At 50.7% G+C, this 23,893-nt stretch overlaps 1 protein-coding gene across 1 annotated transcript in view; it reads right to left on the minus strand.

Annotated features, from left to right (window-relative positions):
• Positions 1–23,893, minus strand: part of bbs1 (Bardet-Biedl syndrome 1) — a 77,509-nt gene that overhangs the window by 10,886 nt on the left and 42,730 nt on the right. Inside the window, exons 13-15 of the mRNA XM_063036173.1 lie at positions 22,749–22,907; positions 18,450–18,583; positions 9,576–9,710 (exon numbers count right to left, since the gene is read on the minus strand). Of these exons, the coding sequence (XP_062892243.1) occupies positions 9,576–9,710; positions 18,450–18,583; positions 22,749–22,907 (428 nt within the window). The remainder of the gene's footprint in view (positions 1–9,575; positions 9,711–18,449; positions 18,584–22,748; positions 22,908–23,893) is intronic.

Below are 23,893 nucleotides of genomic sequence, written 5' to 3' on the forward strand. Positions count from 1 at the left end.
CCTGAACCTGGTGGTGTGAGTCCTGAGGCTCCTGTACCTTCTTCCTGACGGCAGCAGCGAGAAGAGAGCGTGGCCTGGGTGGTGGGGATCTCTGATGATGGAGGCTGTTTTCCTGCGACAGTGTTTCATATAGATGCGCTCAATAGTTGGGAGGGCTTTGCCCGTGATGCACTGGGCCGAATCCACTACCCTTTTGTAGGATTTTCCATTCAAAGGTGTTGGTACTCCCACACCAGGCTGTGATGCAGCCAGTCAGCAACGCTTTCCACCGCCCATCTATAGAGGTTTTTGATGACATGCCAAATATCCTCAGACTCCTGAGGAAGGAGAGAAACTGTCGTATTTTCTTTGCAATTACATTTATATGATGGGTCCAGGACAGGTCCTCTGAGATAGTGACACCCAGTTACTGACCCCCTCCACTCTGATGTTCCAATGAGTACTGGCTCATGGGCAGTTACCCTCTCCTGAAGTCAATAATCAGTTCCTTGGTCTTGCTGACATTGAGTGAGAGGTTGTTGCTGCGAAGCCAGATTTTCAATCTCCCTCCTGTATGCTGAACAATTCTGGCCTAGTCCCGAGTTCAGAGCTTTTTTCATTTGCTCTGTTTAACTTTTATTATGGCAGAGATAAAGGTGTTTGCATTCTGGATTAATTGGCAGCTAATTTTGTTATCTTTGCTTGAAAATAAGTCTGATTCAGATAGTTAATATTAGTTTCACTTTCCTTTGGGATTAACCTTTAACCAGCCTGGCTCTCACTAGAATTTGCAACCTGACATTAGTCATACGTGTCAGTTCACCTTCCTCTGTACTTCTTTCATTACCCAGGGTTCTGCCCCATTAACCCCCATGGGATCGCCCCTCCAGCAACTCCCCCTCAGAGACAGCTCACTCTGTGATTGTTTTCACAGAGGATCACTCTAACAGGAGCGTTCTAGACAAAGGGCCCGGAGCATTTTGTGGGATCCTCACATCCTATCCCACAATCTCTAGAAAGGGAGCAGAGATAGCCCAGGAAACTATAGACCAGTGAGTCTTACTTCAGTGGTTGGTAAGTTGATGGAGAAGATCCTGAGAGGCAGGATTTATGAACATTTGGAGAGGTGATCAGGAACAGTCAGCATGGCTTTGTCAAGGGCAGGTTGTGCCATACGAGCCTGATTGAATTTTTTGAGGATGTGACTAAACACATTGATGAAGGAAGAGCTGTAGATGTAGTGTATATGGATTTCAGCAAGGCATTTGACAAGGTACCCCATGCAAGGCTTATTGAGAAAGTAAGGAGGCATGGGATCCAAGGGGATATTGCTTTGTGGATCCAGAACTGGCTTGCCCACAGTAGTTGTAGACGGGTCATATTCTGCATGGAAGTCAGTGACCAGTGGTGTGCCTCAGGGATCTGTTCTGGGACCCCTACTCTTTGTGATTTTTATAAATGGCCTGGATGAGGAAGTGGAGGGATGGGTTAGTAAATTTGCTGATGACGCAAAGGTTGGGGGTGTTGTGGATAGTGTGGAGGGCTGTCAGGGGTTACAACGGGATTGATAGGATGCAAAACTGGGCTGAGAAGTGGCAGATGGAATTCAACCCAGATAAGTGTGAGGTGGTTCATTTTGGTAGGCCAAATATGAATATAGCATTAATGGTAAGACTCTTGGCAGTGTGGAAGATCAGGGGGATCTTGGGGTCCAAGTCCATAGGACACTTAAAAGTGCTACGCAGGTTGACTCTGTGGTTAAGAAGGCATATGGTGCATTGGCCTTCATCAATCGTGGGATTGAGTTTAAGAACCGAGAGATAATGTTGCAGCTATATAGGACCCTGGCCAGACCCCACTTGGAGTACTGTGTTCTGTTCTGGTCGCCTCACTACAGGAAGGATGTGGAAACCAGATAAAGGGTGCAGAGGAGATTTACAAGGACGTTGCCTGGATTGGGGAGCATGCCTTATCAAAACAGGTTGAGTGAACTCGGCCTTTTCTCCTTGGAGCGACAGAGGATGAGAGGTGACCTGATAGAGGTGTATAAGATAAAGAGAGGCATTGATCATGTGGATAGTCAGAGGCTTTTTCCCAGGGCTGAAATGGTTGCCACAAGAGGACGCAGGTTTAAGGTGCTGGGGAGTAGGTACAGAGGAGATGTCAGGGGTAAATTTTTTACACAGAGAGTGGTGAGTGTGTGGAATGGGCTGCCGGCAACGGTGGTGGAGGCGGAAACAATAGGGTCTTTTAAGAAACTTGGATAGGTACATGGATCTTAGAAAAATAGAGGGCTATGGGTAACCCTAGTAATTTCTAATGTAGGGACATGTTCAGCACAACTTTGTGGGCCGAAGGGCCTGTATTGTGCTGTAGGTTTTCTATGTTTCTCTCTGACCCACGACCGTCAGGAAGGAGGCACAGGAGCATCAGGACTGGGACTGCCAGATTAGGTAACAGTCTCTTCCCTCAGGCTTTGAGACTAATGAATAACCTGTCTCCACCGAGGTCTCGTCGCTATGACAGCCAGCAGCTTACGGCTTACCTGTGCTGTGCGCTACATGCACTTTCAATTGTATTTTAATAACTTATTTGTGGTAACACTTTGTTTTATGTGCTGTGTGTTTTGTGGATGCATCGTGCTCTGCATTGTGTTTTGTTTGGTTGCTCTCATGTACAGGCAGATGACAATAAACTTGAACTGTTACTTGTGACCTTTGAACCAGACCCACTCTCTGCACACACAATGTCGGTGCGGGTAAAATCTGACAGCAAACGACCGTTTGAAATCGAAACAGGGGTCTTCCTGTAATCTTGTCCCTCTCCATAAATGCAAGCCTCAACTCCAGATACTCGAGTCCCTGAACACAGAACAACATTCCCATTGTCAGTACTTGCAGGCACCACATTAACGGAAGCGTACCACAACGAGAGGGGCGACGAGGAGGGAGCAGAGCAGTGAGGGAGGGGCGACGAGGAGGGAGCAGAGCAGTGAGGGAGGGGTGGTGAGGAGGGAGCAGAGCAGTGAGGGAGGGGTGGTGAGGAGGGAACGTCACAGTGTGGGAGGGGCGGAGAGGAGGGAGCAGAGCAGTGAGGGAGGGGTGGTGAGGAGGGAACGTCACAGTGTGGGAGGGGCGGAGAGGAGGAAGCAGAGCAGTGAGGGAGGGGTGGTGCGGAGGGAGCAGAGCAGTGAGGGAGGGGCGATGAGGAGGGAGCAGAGCAGTGTGGGAGGGGCGGAGAGGAGGAAGCAGAGCAGTGTGGGAGGGGCGATGAGGAGGGAGCAGAGCAGTGTGGGAGGGGCAATGAGGAGGGAGCAGAGCAGTGAGGGAGGGGTGGTGAGGAGGGAGCAGAGCAGTGTGGGAGGGGCAATGAGGAGGGAGCAGAGCAGTGAGGGAGGGGCAGAGAGGAGGGAGCAGAGCAGTGAGGGAGGGGTGGTGAGGAGGGAGCAGAGCAGTGAGGGAGGGGTGGTGAGGAGGGAGCAGAGCAGTGAGGGAGGGGCGGAGAGGAGGAAGCAGAGCAGTGTGGGAGGGGCAATGAGGAGGGAGCAGAGCAGTGAGGGAGGGGCAGAGAGGAGGAAGCAGAGCAGTGTGGGAGGGGCGATGAGGAGGGAGCAGAGCAGTGAGGGAGGGGCGATGAGGAGGGAGCAGAGCAGTGAGGGAGGGGCAGAGAGGAGGGAGCAGAGCAGTGTGGGAGGGGCGATGAGGAGGGAGCAGAGCAGTGAGGGAGGGGCAGAGAGGAGGAAGCAGAGCAGTGTGGGAGGGGCGATGAGGAGGGAGCAGAGCAGTGAGGGAGGGGCAGAGAGGAGGGAGCAGAGCAGTGAGGGAGGGGTGGTGAGGAGGGAGCAGAGCAGTGAGGGAGGGGTGATGAGGAGGGAGCAGAGCAGTGAGGGAGGGGCGATGAGGAGGGAGCAGAGCAGTGAGGGAGGGGCGTAGAGGAGGGAGCAGAGCAGTGAGGGAGGGGCGGAGAGGAGGGAACGTCACAGTGTGGGGGCATCACAGTGAGGGAGGGGCAGTGAGGAGGGAGCGTCACAGTGAGTGGGGGCGGAAAGGAGGGAGCAGAGCAGTGTGGGTGGGGCAGAGAGGAGGGAACATCACAGTGTGGGGGGGCGGTGAGGAGGGAGCGTCACAGTGAGGGAGGGGCAGTGAGGAGGGAGCACCACAGTGAGGGAGGGGCAGTGAGGAGGGAGCACCACAGTGAGGGAGGGGCAGTGAGGAGGGAACGCCGTGCAGTCAGAGGAGCGATGAGGAGACAGCACTGGTGAGGAGGGAGAGTCACAGTGTGGGGGGGCGGTGAGGAGGGAGCACCACTGTGAGGGAGGGGCAGTGAGGAGGGAGCACTGCTCTATGGGACGGCAGAGTGGGAAGGAGCATCACATTGCGGGAGGGGTGGTGAGGAGGGAGCACTGCACTGGGGGAGGAGTGGGGAGGGGAGCACCTTACTCTGGGAGGGGTGAGAAGGAAGCTGTGCGCTGTGGGTGGGTTGGTAAGGGGGGGGGGTGCCGTGCTGAGAGAGGGGCGGCTGGACAGGACTGTATATTGAAGCGAGGCTCTGCCTTCCAGCCCAGCACGGAGACACCACAGCGAGATGGGCCCCAGAATTCTCTCCTGGATCCGCTGGGAGAATGTAAAAAGGTCCAGTTCAGGCACATTCCTACAGGGGACAAAAGAAGCACAAGCCCAGAGCTCCATGGACAACGAAGGAGAGGGAGGAGGAGGAATCCAATCAAAGCCCTGCCTGGCAAGTGTTGGGTTAGAAATCCCAGCAGAAACCAGGCTGATTATCCAGTTATTGCCATGGTGCTCATTGGGATAAAATCACAGAGTCATGGGGCACTACAGCACTGAAAAAGGCCCTTCAGCCCATCTAGTCTGTGCTAGCCCATTTCCAGTTTAGTCCCACCTACCTGCACCCCTTCATGTACTTATCCAAACTTATCTTAAACGTGACAACTGATCCTGCGTCTACCACTTCTGCTGGCAGCTCATTCACACCACCCTTGGAGTGAAGATGTCCCCCCCCACCCCTCAGGATCTGCTGGAATATTTCACCTTTCACCCTTAACCCATGACCTCTAGTTAGCCCCACCCAACCTCAGTAGAAAAAGCCCACTTGTGTTTACCCTATCTATACCCTCATAATTTTATATATCCTTCCTTCTCCTACGCTCCAGTGAATAAAGTCCTAACCTATTTAACTTTTCCCTGTAACTCAGACCCTCAATCCTGCCAAGACCCTTGTAAATTTTCTCTGCACTCTGTCAAGTTTCAAGTGCGGGGTTTGGAGCCAGCTTGGACAGTGGTTCTCCACTTGCACTGGAGTGGCTGACGGGTTGCAAGACAGCACGTGTGGACAGACGCAAACACGAGGATATCTGCAGATGCTGAAAATTCAAGCAACACACACAAAAAGTGCTGGTGAACGCAGCAGGCCAGGCAACATCTCTAGGAAAAAGTGCAGTCGACGTTTCCAGCCGAGACCCTTCGTCAGGACTAACTGAATGAAGAGACAGTAAGAGATTTGAAAGTGGGGAGGGGGAGGGGGAGGGGGAGATCTGAAATGATAGGAGAAGACAGGAGGGGGAGGGATGGAGCCAAGAGCTGGAAAGTTGCAAAATATGGTTGAAAAGTTGAAGGGCCAGGGAAATTACAGATGGGGAGCAGTGAGAGAGGGTTTCACTAAAGTCCCGTCGAAAAGAAGATTTAAACTTCAGTGTAGGCATCACTCCAGCACCTGCAAATCTCCTCGTGTTTGCGTTTTAAAATTCACTACTGCGAAGCCTCTTTCAGTGATGCCTACACTGAAGAAGTTTAAATCTTCTTTTCGACGGGAGTTTAGTGAAACCCTCTCTCACTGCTCCCCATCTATAATTTCTTCGGCCCTTCAACTTTTTGACCATATTTTGCAACTGTCCAGCTCTTGGCTCCATCCCTCCCCATCCTGTCTTCTCCTATCATTTCGGATCCCCCCTCCCCCTCCCACTTTCAAATCTCTTACTAGCTCTTCTTTCAGTTAGTCCTGACGAAGGGTCTCGGCCCGAAACGTCGACTGTACCTCTTCCTAGAGATGCTGCCTGGCCTGCTGCGTTCACCACGTGTTGCTGCTGTTTCCACGTGTGGAAAGAGAGAGCTTTAATGTTTCATGCTCTAACACCTTTCCTGTAGGTAGGAGACCAGAACTGCACGCAGAACTCCAAATCAGGCCCCACCAACATCTTATATGACTTCAATGGAACACAATAATAATGACAACACACACACACACACACACACACACACACACACACACACACACGCACACACACATACAAAATGCTGGAGGAACTCAGCAGGCTGGGCAGCATCTATGGAGGTGAATAAACAGTTGGCGTTTCAGGCCAAGACCCTTCTTCTGGACTGGAAAGGACCGAGGAAGGTGCCAAAATAAAAGGATGGGAGGGAGGAGAAAGTGCTAGGTGAAGCCAGATGGGTTGGAAAGGTAAAGGGCTGGAGAGGAAGGAATCTGACAGGAAAGGAGAGTTGTCCATAGGAGAAAGAGAAGGAGGAGGGGACTCAGGAGAAGGTGATAGGGAGGTGAGATGAGATAAAAGGTCAGAGAGTGGAAAAGAGGAAGAGGGGAGGGGGAGGGAAATTTTTTCTACTGGAAGGAGAAATCGGTATTCATGCCATCAGGTTGGAAAAATACTAATAACAACTTTGTCCATAGAGCACTTTTCATACAGATGGTGTAATTAAAACTACTTTACATAGGGGTAAAGGTACAAAGATGAAAATAATTTTTTTAAAAAACCATGAAAATAAAAGACAAAAAGATGTTAGTTAAAAGTAAGGTTAAACAAATAGGTTTTGAGCTGGCGTTTAAAATTTTAGTGTCAACTGAGTCTGCATCCCTTACATTTTTAGTTATTGAATTCCAGTTTGGGCGTGTAGTTCAAACCATGCTGACCTGCCAGTAATCTTTTGAAGGAGGTTGTTTAGGTTTAAGAGAGGGGCAAAAGATGACCTGGGAGCTCGAGCAGGATTCTAAAACGAAACTGATTCTGTGATGTACTCCGGTCCCAGATCACCAAGAGCTTTAAAAACAAGTAAGAGAACTTTAAAAAGAATTCTAAACGGTACAGGAAGCCAATGCCGCAGCTAGTATGGAAGAAATATGTTTCCTCATCCTGCTTAGCATCGTAACGTCCCGACTCCTGTATTCAACGCCCTGATATGTGAAAAAATAACAGGAACCCTGATGCTACTTTCAAGAAAATGTCACTGTGCATTCCCAGGTCTCTCTGTTCAACCTCTGTGACTTGTGGTGACAGGGATGTGGGAAAGGCGAGGGTTTCCAGTTACTAGAGAGGAACAGCGTGATCCAGTCCATCGGTGATCTACACTTCCCCGCATGGTTCCTGTTTCCCATTCAGTGAGGGGCCGCGTGACACCCCCTTCCCTCTGTACCACGCGGGGAGACGGCCCCGCCGTGGGTGGGCCCTTGCCCCCGCTACGTCTGAGATTCCCGGCGAATGGGGAAGGGGCGACATTAAAGATAAAGATGAGCTTTTATTTCCCTCCCCTACCCCCACCGCTGCTGTCTGTATTGTTCATTCTCCCCGTGACCGTGTGGATTTCCTCCCACAGCCCAAAGACACACAGGTAGGGTTATTAAGCTGTCGGCAGGCTATGTCGGTACCAGAAACATAACCATGCTTGCTAGCTGCCCCCAGCACAATCCTTGGGCGTTGGCGCAAATGACACGTTCCACTGTACGTTTCAATGACAAATAATGATTAAAGAGATTAGCTTTATTTATCAAATGTACATCGAAACCTACAGTGAAGTTGTTAGTGTCGTTGGGGGGCCAAGTCATTGGGCATATTTAAGGCAGGGGTGATGGGTTCTTGACTGGTCAGGGCATGAAGGGATATGGGGAGAAGGCAGGAGATTGGGGCTGAGAGGGAACTGGATCAACCATGATTAAATGGCAGGGCAGAATCGATGGGCCGAATGCCCTAATCCTGCTCCTATATCTAAATGGTCTACAGTCTAAATCAGGGGTTCCCAACCGTTTTTGCTCCGCGGACCGGCCGACCGGGTGGGGGGGTGGTGTTCAAGTAGGGTTAAACTCACCTCAACATGTCTTTTACAGTTAGGGTTGCCAACTTTCTCACTCCCAAATAAGGGACAAAAGTAGCAGTCAAATCCCGGGACACTTGGGTTTACCCCGAGAAAGTCTACCATGACCATGAAGCCTTGCGCGGGCACCTGTGTGCGCATGAGTGACGTGCGTATATGTGACGTGCGCATGCACGTACGTGCCGATTTTTTTTCCACAAATCGGTTTTGGCTTAATCTTCCCGACTATACTGTACATACATTATTTCTACTTTATATAGGCTGTGTATTTATCATATCATTCCTGCTTTTACTATATGTTAGTGTTATTTTAGGTTTTATGTGTTATTTGGTATGATTTGGTAGGTTATTTTTTGGGTCTGGGAACGCTCAAAAAATTTTCCCTTATAAATTATGGTAATTGCTTCTTCGCTTTACGATTTCAGCACGAAAGGTTTCATAGAAAAGCTGTACCTTAGCGGGGGAAATACAGGACAAGGGCAAATCAATTTAGCCCAATATACAGGATGCCCCGGCTAATATGGGACAGTTGGCAACCCTATGTTCAAGTTCAACAGTGCGTGACAGGGAATGAGGAAAGGTGCAGCTGACTCCTATCATTTCCTCGCGGCCCGGTAGCACATGCTTTACGGCCTGGTACCGGTCCGCGGCCCGCTGGTTGGGGACCACTGGTCTAAATCAAATCAGCGAGGACTGTGCTGGGAGCTTACAAGTGTCGCCACGCCTCTCGGTCCAGCACAGCATGCCTACGACTCACTAACGCTAACCGGTACATCTTTGGAACGTGGGAGGAAACCGGAGCACCCGGAGGAAACCCACATGGTCACGGAGAGAACATACAGACTCCTCACAGACAGCGCTGGGACCAGCTGTCTGGAGCCTGGAGCTGCCTCGGGCTGTCTGAGGACACAGATGTGGCTGACTCCGAAGCTCCCTGAGCCGCGGGAGGGGGTACCAGGGTGCCCGGAGTCAGCTCGAGCATCTCCTCCTGCGGCAGACCGACAACCGGTCCGCGGCAGGGCGGGGTGGGAGGGGTGTAGTCAGGCTATTGAACGTCCCCCTTTCGCAATAAGGACTCTTGTGCTCACAATCTACCTCAGGGTGGCCCTTGCACCCTCCTGTCTTCCTGTACGGCACTTCCCCTGTGACTGTAGCATTTCATTCTGCATTCCGTTGTTTCGCCTTGTACTGCCTCGACGCACGTTTCCAAAACCAAGGTATGCCTGTTTCACAATACATCTCAAATAAACCAATATGATGCACGCTGTAGGACAGCGCACTAGTGTAGCAGATAGCGCAACACTTTACAGCGCTAGCGATCTCCGACCGGGAGATCAATCGGTCAATCGAATACCGTCCCGTGGTTAGGCCAGGGGTTAAAAAGTTGGGTTGCTGGGCGCCGCGCCTCATCGGGCCGGAAGCGCGCGATTACCGCGATGTTTCATTCCCCCCCCGCCCCGCCCCCCACTCTCCCCTCACCTTGAAGAAGCTCCTTTTGATGCGGTACAGGTTCTCATTGTACAGGAGGCAGATGAGGAGGTCGATGGCCGGCCGGGCGGCTGACATGTTCTGCACACTCAGGGTCAGCTTGAAGGAGGGGCCGATGCCCTGGACCTACGGTACAGACAGGCCCCAGCGTTACGTTTGGTTCACTGGCTCCCAAAAACGGGTTCGTTCTCCCCCCCCCCACAAAGGGTGGACTCTGCCTGCTGGCCCCCAACCCTACGCGAGGGTCATAAGCCATCAGCATTCATTTCGATGGGACTAAAAAGGTAAAAGCATGGACATTCTACTTAGGGTTCATAAGCAACATTGCCTCTAACTTGTAATGACCGGTGTGCGCAAAAATCCTGTACTGTGCAATTTTATTTTGCCCAGTTGACAACAACGTGTGCGCACTGAACAATTTCTTCAGTAAAAATAGTATTAAAAAGCCAGTTCTAAAATCTGCAGACAAATCATCGCTAACTCCACGTTGTCAACACCTCTGTATCAGAAACCGGTAAAAGGAAATGTGACTGTTACACCTAACATGCTGACGAGGTACAGGGTGACGGCGTTTTGTGCGCAGTTTAAATTCCTTTGTGCACTAGCTGTAAAAGATGTGTGCACGCACACACACCTGAGAGAGAACATTGTTACGACCGCATTTAGAGTATCGCGAGCAGCTTTGGGCCCCGATTCTAAGGAGGGATGGAGGTGCTGGCATTGGAGAGGGCCCGGAGGACGTTCACGAGAATGATTCCAGAAAGGAAAGGGTTAATGTACAAGGAGCATCTGATGATTCAGGGCCTGTATTTGGAGTTCAGGGGGCTGAATCAGCATTGGAATTTGGTTTATTGTCGTTCGTTGTACAGTGAAAAACATACTGTTCACACAGGTCAAACCAACGAGGGTGACCTCATTGAAACCTATCGAATGCTGAACGCCCTGGACAGAGTGGATCCAGAGAGGATGTTTCTTATGGTGGGGGAGTCTAGGAGCGGAGGGCATCCCCTCAGAATACAGGAACGTCTGTTTAGAATGGAGACGAGGAGAAATTTCTTCAGCCAGAGGGCAGTGAACCTGTGGAATTTGTTGCCACGGGCAGTTGTGGAGGCCAAGTCATTAAGGCAGAGGTTGATAGATACTTAATTGGTCAGGGCATGAAGGGATACAGGGAGAAGGCAGGAGAGGGAAACGCATAATAAAGTAAAATAAGTGCAAAATAGAGCGTAAATGAAATGATAAAGTGGGAGTTTTATAAGACGATTGAACCATTTAATAGTCTGATAACAGCCAGGCAGAAGCTGTCCTTGTACCTGGTGGTACGTGCTTTAAGGCTTTTGTATCTTCGGCCCGATGAAGACGGGAGAAGAGATAATGTCTAGGGCAGGTGGTGCAGCAAGAAGTATGGACAGGGGAGATCTCATTGAAACCTACCAGATACTGAAAGGCCTGGAAAGGTGTAAAGACAATGTTTCCATCAATAGGGGAGCCTGGAACTAGAGGGCACATCCTCAGAATAAAGAGTCATTCCTTTAGAACAGAAATGAGGAGGAATTTCTTCAGCCCGAGGGTGGTGAACCTGTGGAATTTATTGCCACAGATCGGTGTGGAGGACGAGTTATTGGTGTATTTAAGGCAAAGATTGATAAGTTAAGGGTTACAAAGGAATTTTAACAAAGACGTAAGTCTTGTTCTAAGTAAGAACTGGAATTCGATTGGAAACAAGTTGGGACAGCAGAAACCTGATTGGATGAGGACTAACCAATCAGGAGGGGCAGACGACGGGGTTATAAATACCACCGGACTAGACCTGCCCAGACATAATCACTAATGAAGCTGGCAGAGTTTGTCATCGAAACATCGGTTATAATCAATTGGACTCTAAGTCTATTGCATACTGTGGAGCAGAAGGTGGCGGTAATGCACCACTAAACTGGGTGCCAACCGCCGTAAAACAAGAAGAAGAAGAAGAATGTCCAGGCACCATCCCTGAAGAAGATGGCAGAGTTTGTCATTGAAACGTTGGTTAAAATCGATACCTTTACCCGGCTGGAAACAGGAGAAGAATTTATCGGTCATAAAATCTAATTTAAAATGCATGTATCGTGCAGTACAGGTAAACAGCAAACAGCTTGCTGTCCTAGTGACGAGACCTCAGCGGTGACGGGGTATTCATTAGTCTCACAGCCCGAGGCACAAAGCTGTTACCCAGTCTGTAGTCCTAGTTCTGATGTTCCTGTACCTCTTTCCTGATGGTAGTCAGTCAAATGTGGGATGGGTGGTAGGGATCCTCAACAATGCTTTGGGCCCTTCATTTTTTTTAAAATTGTCCTCGATAGGGTCTTGCGGTCTGTTGCCCGGCAGCTTCTGTACCACACAGTGCACAATGCAGCCAGACAGGACACTCCTGATGCTGCTCCTGTAGAAAGTTGTTATAATGGTGGGGTGGGGGGGGAGCCTCGCATACCTCAATCCCCTCAGGGACTGTAGACACTACAGTGTCTTCTTGACTAGTGAGCGGGCCCAGGTTAGATCATCTGTTCTGTGCGCTCAGAGGAACTTTGTGCTCTTCCCTCTCGCCGCAGCAGAGCCATTGATGTAGAGTGGAGTGGTCAACCTGCACCGTCCTGAAGACCACAATCATCTCATTTGCCTTGTTCCTCGTTGAGGCTCAGGCTGTCATTCTCGCTTCATTTGATAACCCTCTCTACTTCCTCTCTGTAAGCCGACTCATTATCATTACTGATGAGGACAGCCACTCTTGAATCATCGGCGGACTTGATGGCATAGTTTGAGCTGGATCTGGTAGTGTGGCTGCGATCAGCAGCGTACCAGTGCTCAGCATGATGGAGCTTGAGATGCTGCTGCCAACTCGGTCTGACTGGGGTCTTTCCGTCAAGAAGTCCAAGACCCACTTACAGAGGCGGGTGCTGGAGTCCCAACCAGGACAGACTCTGAGGGGTGATTGTGTTAAACGCCGAGCTGAAGTCGACAAACAGTATGCCTGGCGTATGAGGCGTCATTCTCTAGGTAGTGCAGGACAGAGTCAAGGGTCGAGGGCCGAGGCATCATCAGGGCACCAGCTTGAGCAGTAGGCGAACTGGAATGGGTCCAATATATCTGGGAGGTGGGATTTTGTACAACCCATCACCAGCCGCTCAAAGCACTTCATGACTGTTGAAGCCTGTGCCACTGGGTGGTAAATATTTAGGCCAGCTGCTGTTGCTTTCTTGGGCACAAGGAACGATGGCGGCTGCCTTGGAAGCCTGCAGGGGCCAGTGGACCGTTTCAGAGGTGTCCGTTAAGATCTCTGTTAGCTGGCCGCACATTTCCTCAGCACCTGACCCAGTACGTTGTCTGGCCCTGCAGCTTTACGTGGGTTTACCCTGGCTAGGGTCCTCATAGTCATACCTTATTGATCCCGAGGGAAATTGGTTTTCGTTACAGTTGCACCATAAATAATTAAATAGTAATATGTAAATTATGCCAGGAAATAAGTCCAGGACCAGCCTATTGGCTCAGGGTGTCTGACCCTCCAAGGGAGGAGTTGTAAAGTTTGATGGCCACAGGCAGGAATGACTTCCTATGACGCTCTGTGTTGCATCTCGGTGGAATGAGTCTCTGGCTGAATGTACTCCTGTGCCCACCCAGTACAATATGTAGTGGATGGGAGACATTGTCCAAGATGGCATGCAACTTGGACAGCATCCTCTTTTCAGACACCACCGTCAGAGAGTCCAGTTCCATCCCCACAACGTCACTGGCCTTACGAATGAGTTTGTTGATTCTGTTGGTGTCTGCTACCCTCAGCCTGCGGCCCCAGGACACAACAGCAAACGTGACAGCACCGGCCACCACAGACTCGTAGACTCCTCACCTCAACTGCAGCCAGATAGTGTGTCTGTTCTTCGGGGGAAGAGGGGGCTTTCCTAGAGACCTCTCAATTGGTCAAATCGTGCACAGAAAACATTCAGTCTATCAGGAAGGGAGACGTTGCTGTTGCGTGGACGTGTCATCGGATATGCCACATTCGCCGTGTGCCCCTGGTGTCACAAAGGTGTCCTGTGGATCTTCTATACCTACCAATGCTTCGCTTTCCCGTTGGCACAGCTCTCGCTGACAGAGTCGTCCTGTCTCTCGATCTGAAAGCAGGGTCCCGATCCCTAAGCAGTGCACGGACCTCTGCAGTCAGCCATTGGTTTCTGGTCTGCCCTGGCGGTGTAGCGCTGAATCACAGTAACGCCCTCAGTGCACTTTCCTGTGTAGCCAGTCACCGATCCCGCAGATTCATCAATGTGGATGTGGTGACTGCAGACATATCCAGCTCCCTGAATACACTCCAGCCCGTGCTTTCAAAGCAGTCCTGCAGCGCTGAGTCCTGATCTCGTCTGACTTGTTTAACCAGTGGTCTGTAGCAGGGATTAGCAAAATGGGTGTGTGGTCAGAGTATCTAAGGTGAGGGTGGGGGCAGCCTTATCGGCTCCATGAACACTGGTAGAAACCAGTTCTAATAGCTTCTCTCCTCTGGTTGCAGAGTTGACATGCTGGTAGAACTATGGGAGGGCTGTTCTAAATTGACAGGATTGAAGTCACCGGCAACAGTGAAGAAACCATCCGGGTAGTGGCTTCAAGGTCGCGACTTTGCCGCAGAGTTCCTGGGGGTGGGGGGTGGATGTAAACAGCAATAACCACAATGACAGTGAACTCCCTTGGTAAGTAGAAGGGCCTGCACTTCACCATTAAAAACTACCAGCGGTGATCAGTGGGCCATTACTACCAAGACGTTCACACAACAGTTCTTACTGATGTAGACTCGCAGACCTCCTCCACAGGTTTTGCTGGGGGCTGCAACATTTCTGCCCACTGAAAGGAGATTAGGCCTAAAAGCTGGATGGCTGAGTCTGGAATAGTGCCTGTCGTTCAACTGGACTCTTTCAATTTTCTGTTGATATACTCTGTGTTTTTGCTCGTTCTTTCTTATTGCTGTTTGCATGATTTGTTTTTTTTTTGCGCGTGGGGGTTGGTATTCTTGTTGCCATCTACGCGGTTTGTTTTTTTTGCGCACGTGGCGGGGGCTGATGTTCTTGTTGTCATTTCCGCAAACTTTTTTCTTTCCGCGCATGGGGAAGGTTGAGGTTTTCTTTTGAACGGGTTCCATGATGTTCTTCTGTTTCGTGGCTGTCTGGAGAAGACAGATCTCAGGGTTGCACACTGCACACATACTTCGATAATAAATATACCTCGAACTTTGAAGCCACATTTCTGTCAGGACGAGTGCGTTACCCATCTCTTGCCGGTTCAGACGCAGACACGGGTAATCCTGTTTATTTTCCAACGACTGGACGTTAGCGAGTAAGATCGATGAGAGCGCGGTGATCCAGTGCTTTAATACCAGCGCACTTTCTGTGCTTCTGCATTCGAGCCACTGCTTCCAATGGCCACATTCATGAGTAGCTGGAGTAGACCGAGACATGAAGCCAGAGCCCGCTACCCATGTCAATCCATAATTGCTCCGAACTTTCTGCTTGCTAGCCAGGTAGACTAATGTCCAGCAGAGCTTCTTGGTCATAGGGACAGGACAGGAAATTTCACCACTGGCTGGACCCAGGGTGGCAGGTGCGTGCAGGGGCACTGAGCATGAACAGTCAGAACGTCATGTTGTAGCTATATAAAAATTGTGGCCTGTTTCAGTCATCCCGTGTGGGCACATGGCCAAGTGGTTAAGGCATTGGACTAGTGATCTGAAGGTCGTGAGTTCGAGCCCCAGCCGAGGCAGCGTGTTGTGTCCTTGAGCAAGGCACTTAACCACACATTGCTCTGCGACGACACCGGTGCCAAGCTGTATGGGTCCTAATGCCCTTCCCTTGGACAACATTGGTGTCGTGGAGAGGGGAGACTTGCAGCATGGGCAACTGCTGGTCTTCCATACAACCTTGCCCAGGCCTGCGCCCTGGAGAGTGAAGACTTTCCAGGCGCAGATCCATGGTCTCGCAAGACGAACGGATGCCTTTACTTTAGCCATCCCATCACAGGAAGGACGTGGAAGGTTTCCCTTGGGGCAGCTTGGATTAGAGAGCATGAGGAAAGATTGGACCAATTTGGCTTCTCTTCTCTGGAGCATCGGAGGCCAAGGGGGCACATGATAGAAGTTTATAGAATTATCAAAACTTAGGATATGGGAGCAGATCTGGACCTGGTGAAGTTTTAAGGGTGTTGGGAATGATTTTTAGAACTTTTCACGTTGTCAGCATGACTTGTTTAATGCCCAGCCCGCGTGACTGCCTGATCGATTTATACCCCCCGCGTGACTGCCTGATCGATTTATACCCCCCCGTGTGACTGATTAATTTATACCCCCCATGTGACTGCCTGATTAATTTATACCCCCCCGTGTGACTGCCTGATCGATTTATACCCCCGTGTGACTGCCTGATCGATTTATACCCCACCATGTGACTGCCTGATCGATTTATACCCCCCGTGTGACTGCCTGATCGATTTATACCCCACCGTGTGACTGCCTGATCGATTTATACCCCCCCGTGACTGCCTGATTGATTTATACCCCCCGTGTGACTGCCTGATCGATTTATACCCCCCCGTGTGACTGCCTGATCGATTTATACCCCACCATGTGACTGCCTGATTGATTTATACCCCCCTTGTGACTGCCTGATTAATTTATACCCCCCATGTGACTGCCTGATCGATTTATACCCCCCCCCCTGTGACTGCCTGATCGATTTATAGCCCCCGTGTGACTGCCTGATCAATTTATACCCCACCATGTGACTGCCTGATCAATTTATACCGCCCGTGTGACTGCCTGATTAATTTATACCCCGGTGTGACTGCCTGATTAATTTATACCCCCCCGTGTGACTGCCTGATTGATTTATACCCCCATGTGACTGCCTGATTGATTTATACCCCCCATGTGACTGCCTGATCGATTTATACCCCACCGTGACTGCCTGATTGATTTATACCCCCCGTGTGACTGCCTGATCGATTTATAGCCCCCATGTGACTGCCTGATCGATTTATACCCCACCATGTGACTGCCTGATCAATTTATACCGCCCGTGTGACTGCCTGATTAATTTATACCCCCGTGTGACTGCCTGATCGATTTATAGCCCCCGTGTGACTGCCTGATCGATTTATACCCCACCATGTGACTGCCTGATCGATTTATACCGCCCGTGTGACTGCCTGATTAATTTATACCCCCCGTGTGACTGCCTGATTAATTTATACCCCCGTGTGACTGCCTGATTGATTTATACCCCCCACGTGACTGCCTGATCGATTGATACCCCCCACGTGACTGCCTGATTCATACCCCCCGTGTGACTGCCTGATTGATTTATACCCCCCGCGTGACTGCCTGATTGATTTATACCCCACCATGTGACTGCCTGATCAATTTGTGTAATACCTGCCCTGCGTGACTGCCTGATTGCAAGATAGCTGACTTTTGCATACCTGTCAAAACACAAGGAAGACTGCTTCCTTCTGCTTGCACATGTTCTGTAATGATTAACAACTCCTTGTATGGTATAAAGACCAATGCTGCACTAACTAAGTTAGGGGTTCGACAGGAGCCCCCAGAGGGAGAGGAACTCTGTCCCTCTGGTGTGCAGCTCCAAACTTCTCGCCGGCTGAGCTCGAACAAATAAACTGGTGAAAAGGATAAAGAACTGTTTGTGGTGTGGTTATTGGTCCGGCGAATTTAAGTTTACAGGCCATTCAGCCCATCGAGTCTGCTGCCACTCCATCATGGCTGATTTATTTTCCTTCTCACAAAATGCTGGAGGGGCTCAACAGGCATCTACGGAAACGAGTGCCGAAACCCTTCAGCAGGACTGGAGGGAAAAAGCTGAGGAGAAGATTTAAAAGGTGAGAGGAGGGGGAAAGAGAAACACAAGGTGGTAGGTGAAACCGGGAGGGAGAGGGATGAGGTGAAGAGCTGGGAAGTTGATTGGTGAAAGAGACCCAGGGCTGGAGAAGGGGGAGTCCGACGGGAGAGGACAGAAGGTCATGGAAGAAAGAAAAGGAGGGGAGGGGGAAAGGAGCACTAGAGAGAGGCGATGGGCGGGCAAGGAGATAAGGTGAAAGAGGGAAAAGGAGATGGGGAATGGTGAAGGAGAGATGGGGAGGGGCATTACCAGAAGCTCAAGAAATCGATATTCATCCCGTCGGGTGTGAGACTTTTGCACCGTACTGTAGTAATTTTATGTATTGCACCGTGTTGCTGCCGCCAAATAAAAACTAGTTTCCTGACAGATGTGAGTGATGATAAACCTGATTCTGATATGGGTCTTTATTGTTGACTGAGAATGGGAAGGGGGCAGGGAGAGGGGAATCATGTGTAGAAAAAGGGGAAGGGAAAGAGGAGGGACTCAGGACTGGGTGTAACTGCACCCCTGCCACCTCCCACCCGGCACTCCTTCGCTGCCGCCTGTCCCACACCCTTCCTGCGGGGCTCCACCTCGCCATGCCCAACACCCTTTGCTCCCGCCAGATTTACAAACTCGCTCTCTGTTGAGGAATACAGTACTGCGTAAGAGTCTCAGGCACCCTAGCGATATAAATGTGCCTAAAGCCTCTGCACAGAACTGTATGTGGATCGCAGGCAGTAGGGTTCAGTTTAACTTGCCGTCGAGTTTGGCGCAGACGCCCGCCCCGCGCCGTAGTGTTCGGTGTTCTAATGAAGGGCTGTGCTGGGGATATCAGGAAGGTCACAGCGGCGAGAGCTCCTGCCCCACACCAACCGAAACGTGACAAGACAGAGGCAGCGCAACACATCTCCCAGACACCAAAGCGTGTGCGGGGCAGCACCAGCGGTCAGCGGTTACTCACCGTGGCATTCAGCTTCAGTGGTTGGGCCTGGTCCGCCGAGATTGGTGCCAAGCTCGCCTCGAGGGCCTTGGCGTACGCTCGCGCTGCAGTCAGGCGCAGCCGGCAGAGATCCGTTTGGAAGGTCCGGTGCATGGCTGCCGGGAGGAAGGGGGTGGGGAGAAAGAAAACGTGTGTCAGATAACAGAGTCCGCAGATCCCACACTCACAGGCACAAGAACATCAGCGATGCTGGAAACCCAAGGCAAACACACACAAAATACTGGAGGAACTCAGCAGGCCAGGCAGCATCTATGGAAATGAATTAACAGTTGATGTTTCAGGCCGAGACCGTTCATCAGGATTGGACAGGGATGAAGAAGAGAAGTCAGCCTCTTTTCTTCCAGTCCTGATGAAGGGTCTCAGCCTGAATCCATTTCCATAGGCGCTGCCTGGCCTGCTGAGTTCCTCCAGAGATCCCTCACTCAGCCTGACGTTATGCTACACGGAGCAAGAACGACAATGGAGTAGGAGGATTAAATGTTTCAATGAGCCATGTTAGTAATGGTACACGCTGGACAACTTACAGTGTGGGAGCTACAAACCAGGGCCACAGAGGCGAGGGAGGGAGGGGATGGGCAGGCGAGAAGAGACGGGCTGAGAACGAAGCCAGAATGCGGAATGGAAAACAACACGAGGGGGGAGGGGGAGAAATTACTGGACGTTAGAGAAATCCTCACTCCCTTCCCCCCCCATCCAACCATCTTCCCCCTCACCTTGTCTCACCTGCCAGCTTTCACTCCTTCCCCTCCCCACTCTCTACACCTTCTCATTCTGGCACCTTTCCCCTCCCTTCCCAGTCCCGATGATGGGTGTCGGCGCAAAACATCAACTGTTTGTCACCCTCCACAGATGCTGCCTGACCTGCTGTTCCTCCAGCATTGTGTGCGTGTTTGTCACCCTCCACAGATGCTGCCTGACCTGCTGTTCCTCCAGCATTGTGTGCATGTTGCTCAAGATTTCCAGCATCCGCAGAATCTCGTGTTTATAATTGTACTTTTTCCTGTAAATGCCTGCAAGAGGGCCGGCTAGTGGCACGACGACATGGGCGCCGGACCTGGGAGCGGAGGTTCCCGGCTTCGAAACCAGTCAGGTCCACTCGCGAGTACGCTTTCCATCCGTGCCGGGTTGAGTGTCGAGATCGCAACTCGACCTCGTAAAATAAAGGGAAAAATACTGTGAAAATGTCTGTGTGAGCAGTGACGAGCCACACAGTCTCTCTCTCTCTCGCTCTGCGCCTTGTAAAAGCCATGAAAAGGACATCATCACGGACGCACACACGGCAAAAAATAAAAATAAAAATAAATGCCTGCAAGAAATTGAATCTCAAAATAGTATATGGTAACATATAGGTACACTGAGAGTAGATTTATGTTGAACTTAATACTACAGAGGTAAACTGATTGTACTGTGTCACTTTAATCAGAAAGGCAATAGACAAAAGTCTACTTCTACTTCAAGAGAATTTCTGCAAACTCCACTAACAACTGAAGCTATGACATTGTTCCCTGAGAAAAGGACCAGCCATGATGGAATGGCGGAGCAGACTTGATGGGCCAAATAGCCTGATTCTGCTCCCATATCTTATAAGAGAAGGCTGATATATTCCCCTGAGAAAAAGTGCTAAAGGCTGAAAGGGGTGGGGGTACAGGTCAAGTTTGATCGACAGGGGAAACCGCCTTGGGAGGCCACGTTAGCATAGTGGTTGGCGCAATCACTTTTCAGTGCCAGTTTTAAGATCAGGGTTCAATGTTTGCCACTGTCTGTAAGGAGTTTGTACGCTTTCCCCAGGACTGCACGGGCTTCCCCCGGGTACTCCGGATTCCTCCCACGTCCCAAACACATGCGGGTTAGGGTTAGGGTTAGGGAGCCGTGGGCCTGCTATGCTGGCGCCAGAAGCGTGGTGCTGCCCCCAGCACATCTTCAGACACACTTCACATGGATGTTTCGATTTAATCTTTACCTTCATCTTCCCTGGGTCTTTCGGTCTGGCTGAGAAAATACAAAATGTTTCTGGTTTCAAGCATCTGGGTCAGAACGAGATCATCAAACTCACCAGGCCATGATACTTGACCCCCAAGGTTGCCGGACGGGAGAAGGCGATCGGCTAACAACCTCGCTGGATGTACTCCACGCATACCTCACAACAGACGGGGAAACGCGGCGTTTACGTTAACAGCCAATACAACCCGAGGGTGCGCCAGGGGATGCCTGCAAAAGTGCCGCCACACATTACGGCGCTAACGCACCATGCTTACCACAGACAAGTAAAGCTGACTGCAGCATCAGAATTAATATCACCAGCGTGAGTCGTGAAATGTATCAACTTTGTGGCAGCAGTACAATGAAATACATGATAAATATAGAGGAAAAAACTGAATTACAGTAAATATATATATAATAGTTAAATTAAATAAGTATTGGGAAAAAATAAATTAAAAAAGGAGTGAAGTAGTGATCGTGGTTCATTGTCCATGCTTAGGTCTTGGGTCAGCATGAACAAGATGGGCTGAAGGGCCTGCTTTTGTGTTGCACGGTGCTATATTTAAAGACTAGCTTTCGTCACATTTACATTCAAATGTGCAATGAAATGCATTGCTCACGTCAGATCAAATCTGTGAGAATTGCGTCTCGGCCAGAGCTAAAGTCCCACAGAAGATTAAGATAAAGATTAGCTTTATTTGTCTCATGTACATTGAAACAGTGAAATGAGTCCTTTACGTCAACGACCAACACAGTCCAAGGATGTGCTGGGGAGGGGGGCAGCCCACAAGTGTTGCCTCGCTTCCAGTGCCAACATAGCGCGCCCACAGCTCGCCAGCCCTAATCTGAGTGACTTTGGAACGTGGGAGGAAACCGGAGCACCCGGAGGGAAACCCAAGCAGGTCGCGGGGAGAGCGTGCAAACTCCTTAAAGCCAGCGGCGGGACAATCCCGACAACTGAAGTAATGACAATGCAACTCTCCACCGCACTAGCCAGGCTGTGATGAGGACGATCCATTCACCTGAACAGAGGCTTAGTCACGGTCAACAGGTCGGAATGGCGGAGCAGACTCGATGGGCCGAGAGGCTTCACTCTGTTCCTGTCTTATGCCTGCCATTGATCTCACCTGGAGTAATGAAGTCTCATAATGGTGACGATAGTAGTACTTCTTCTTCACTCTGCAGTGGTTCTGTTTTGAAACGGGTGTCTGAAGAGCCCATCTGATCCAAGTGAGATTTTTAAATGAGCTCGCGCCCCATCTATTTAACACTAGCCCAATCACAGGGCAATTTTCAAGGACTGATTAACCTATTAACCGGTACTTTGGACTGTGGCAGGAAACCCACGCGGTCACGGGGAGAACGTACAGACTCCTCACGGACACTGCCGGAAGTTGAACTCTGAGCTCTGGGATTGAGCTTTAACAGTGCCACACTAACCACTGCGCTACCAGTTAACACGAGTCTATTTAATGGGCAATTTTCCGTAGGCTTGGGCCAGCCACAACATTACCGGCAATGCTTTTACTGTGGAAGACAGGACCGTACCAGCCTGTTTTTGATTGGCACTGGATGGTGTGTGCACCAAGCATGGCTTAATCAGATCGACAGGGAAAGCCACACCACAGGTTCCCAGTCCGACATGTCGATCCATCATGGCCTCCCCCCGGTGCCACCATGAGGCGACTCCCGGTTTGGAGGTGAAACCCCTCATATTACGTCTGGGCAGCCTCCAACCCGACAGCATGAACGTCAGTTGCTCCAATTTCCAGTTGTTTCTCCCTCTCCCTCCTCGCTCTTCTTCAATTCCCCCCTCACCTCCTCTCTTCACCTGCCCATCACCTCCCTCTGGTCCTCCTCCTCCTTCCCTTTCTCCCGTGGTCCTACCAGATTCTCTCTTCTTCACACCTTTTCCACCTGTCACCTCCCAGCTTCCTGCTTCATCCGCCTGGCTCCACCTATCACCTGCCCTTTCCCCCACTTTCTTTTTTCTGGCTTCTTCTCCCAATGAAGAGAATCCACCTGAAGCGTTGGCTCTTTATTCCTCTCCAGAGATGCTGCCTGACCTGCTGAGCTCCTCTAGCACGTGCTGTGTTTTTCCACGTTTGTTGCTGCCTCGTGATTGGCGCATTCTGTAATCACCATCCCAGCCACACTTGTAGCCGTTCAGGTTAACATCGTGACTTTCGAGATCTTAGTAGCTGGCTCTCCAAGTACGCACAGGGTCCAGAATGGACACCGGTCAGCCCCCAGGGACACAGGCAGCGGCCGAGTGCTCACCCACAGCGGTCTCCCGCTCTCGCAGCGTCTGATCCACGTACAGCTTGGTTTTCTTCGGCACGTTGAGCTTAATGCTCTGGGCCAAGGGGGGGCCTGGGCTGGTGTCCTTGTCCTCGAAGACCGCTGTTCTCTTAAGGATCTTGACAATCAAACCACCGCCTGGGAGAAGAACAGAGACGCTGTTAACGACGGGAGCTACTGACCTGGGAGGACAGGGAGTGGGGAGGCATCAGAAACAAAAAGGTTTAGGGTGAGAGGAAGGAGTTTTTAAAAAAAGGTCAGAGAGGAAAATTTTACTACGTATAGAGAGGGTGATATCGGAACTTGTCAGAGGGGGTGAAATTACACGCAATCAGTACATTCAAGAGGCAGACAGTCAGACACACACTTGAACAGGCAAGTCATAGACGGACGGTACCAATGCAGGAAGATGGGAGTAGTACAAAAAAAAAGGGGGCCAGTATGGATATGATGGGTAGAAAGGCCTGCTTCTGAGAGGTTAATTGCTGAGAGCTGCTCCCAAGATCAATCCCCGATCTGTGCTAAACTGTGCTACAGGTCAAGGTCAGAGTGCAGGAGAGGGTGAATACTGAAACCCTGTCTGCCCGGGGGTGAGGGAAGGGGAAGGGGGAGGGAGGAGGAAGGGGGAACGAACCAGGCTTTGTACCCGGGAGTACAGATATGTTTGACCCTCCGCCTGTGGGCACTTGAAATGTGTCTCTGCACACAATATCTGTCTGTCTGAGCAACTGCAGCTGCCCCAAGTGTACAAAGTCAGAGCCAGTTCCCGCTGGGATAAAGAAGAGCGTTCTGCAGAGCTGAGTGCCTGCTGCAAAATGCAAACTGAACAGAACCCCCCCAACTCCACACACAAGTATGTCTGGCTTGGTTTGTGCGGTGCCTACTGAAAGAGCTGTGCAGATGGCATCACCTCCTGGCACCAGCCCAGCACTTGGAGGAGGTGGAAGCAGAACAGAACTCATTTACCTCGTCGGCTCTCTGAGGGCCTCCTGTGGCTGGTGATTGCTACTGCACAGGCAGCGACCAGGCCAACCTGTCACATTATTGCATCATTCTCCTCTCAAAGTAACGCCAATCCCCCGCAACCCTTTCCTTGGCTGTCCATGCCGCTGATGTATCTGGGA

The sequence above is a fragment of the Mobula hypostoma genome, chromosome 30 (genome assembly GCF_963921235.1).
Source record: "Mobula hypostoma chromosome 30, sMobHyp1.1, whole genome shotgun sequence".
NCBI lineage: Eukaryota > Metazoa > Chordata > Chondrichthyes > Myliobatiformes > Myliobatidae > Mobula > Mobula hypostoma.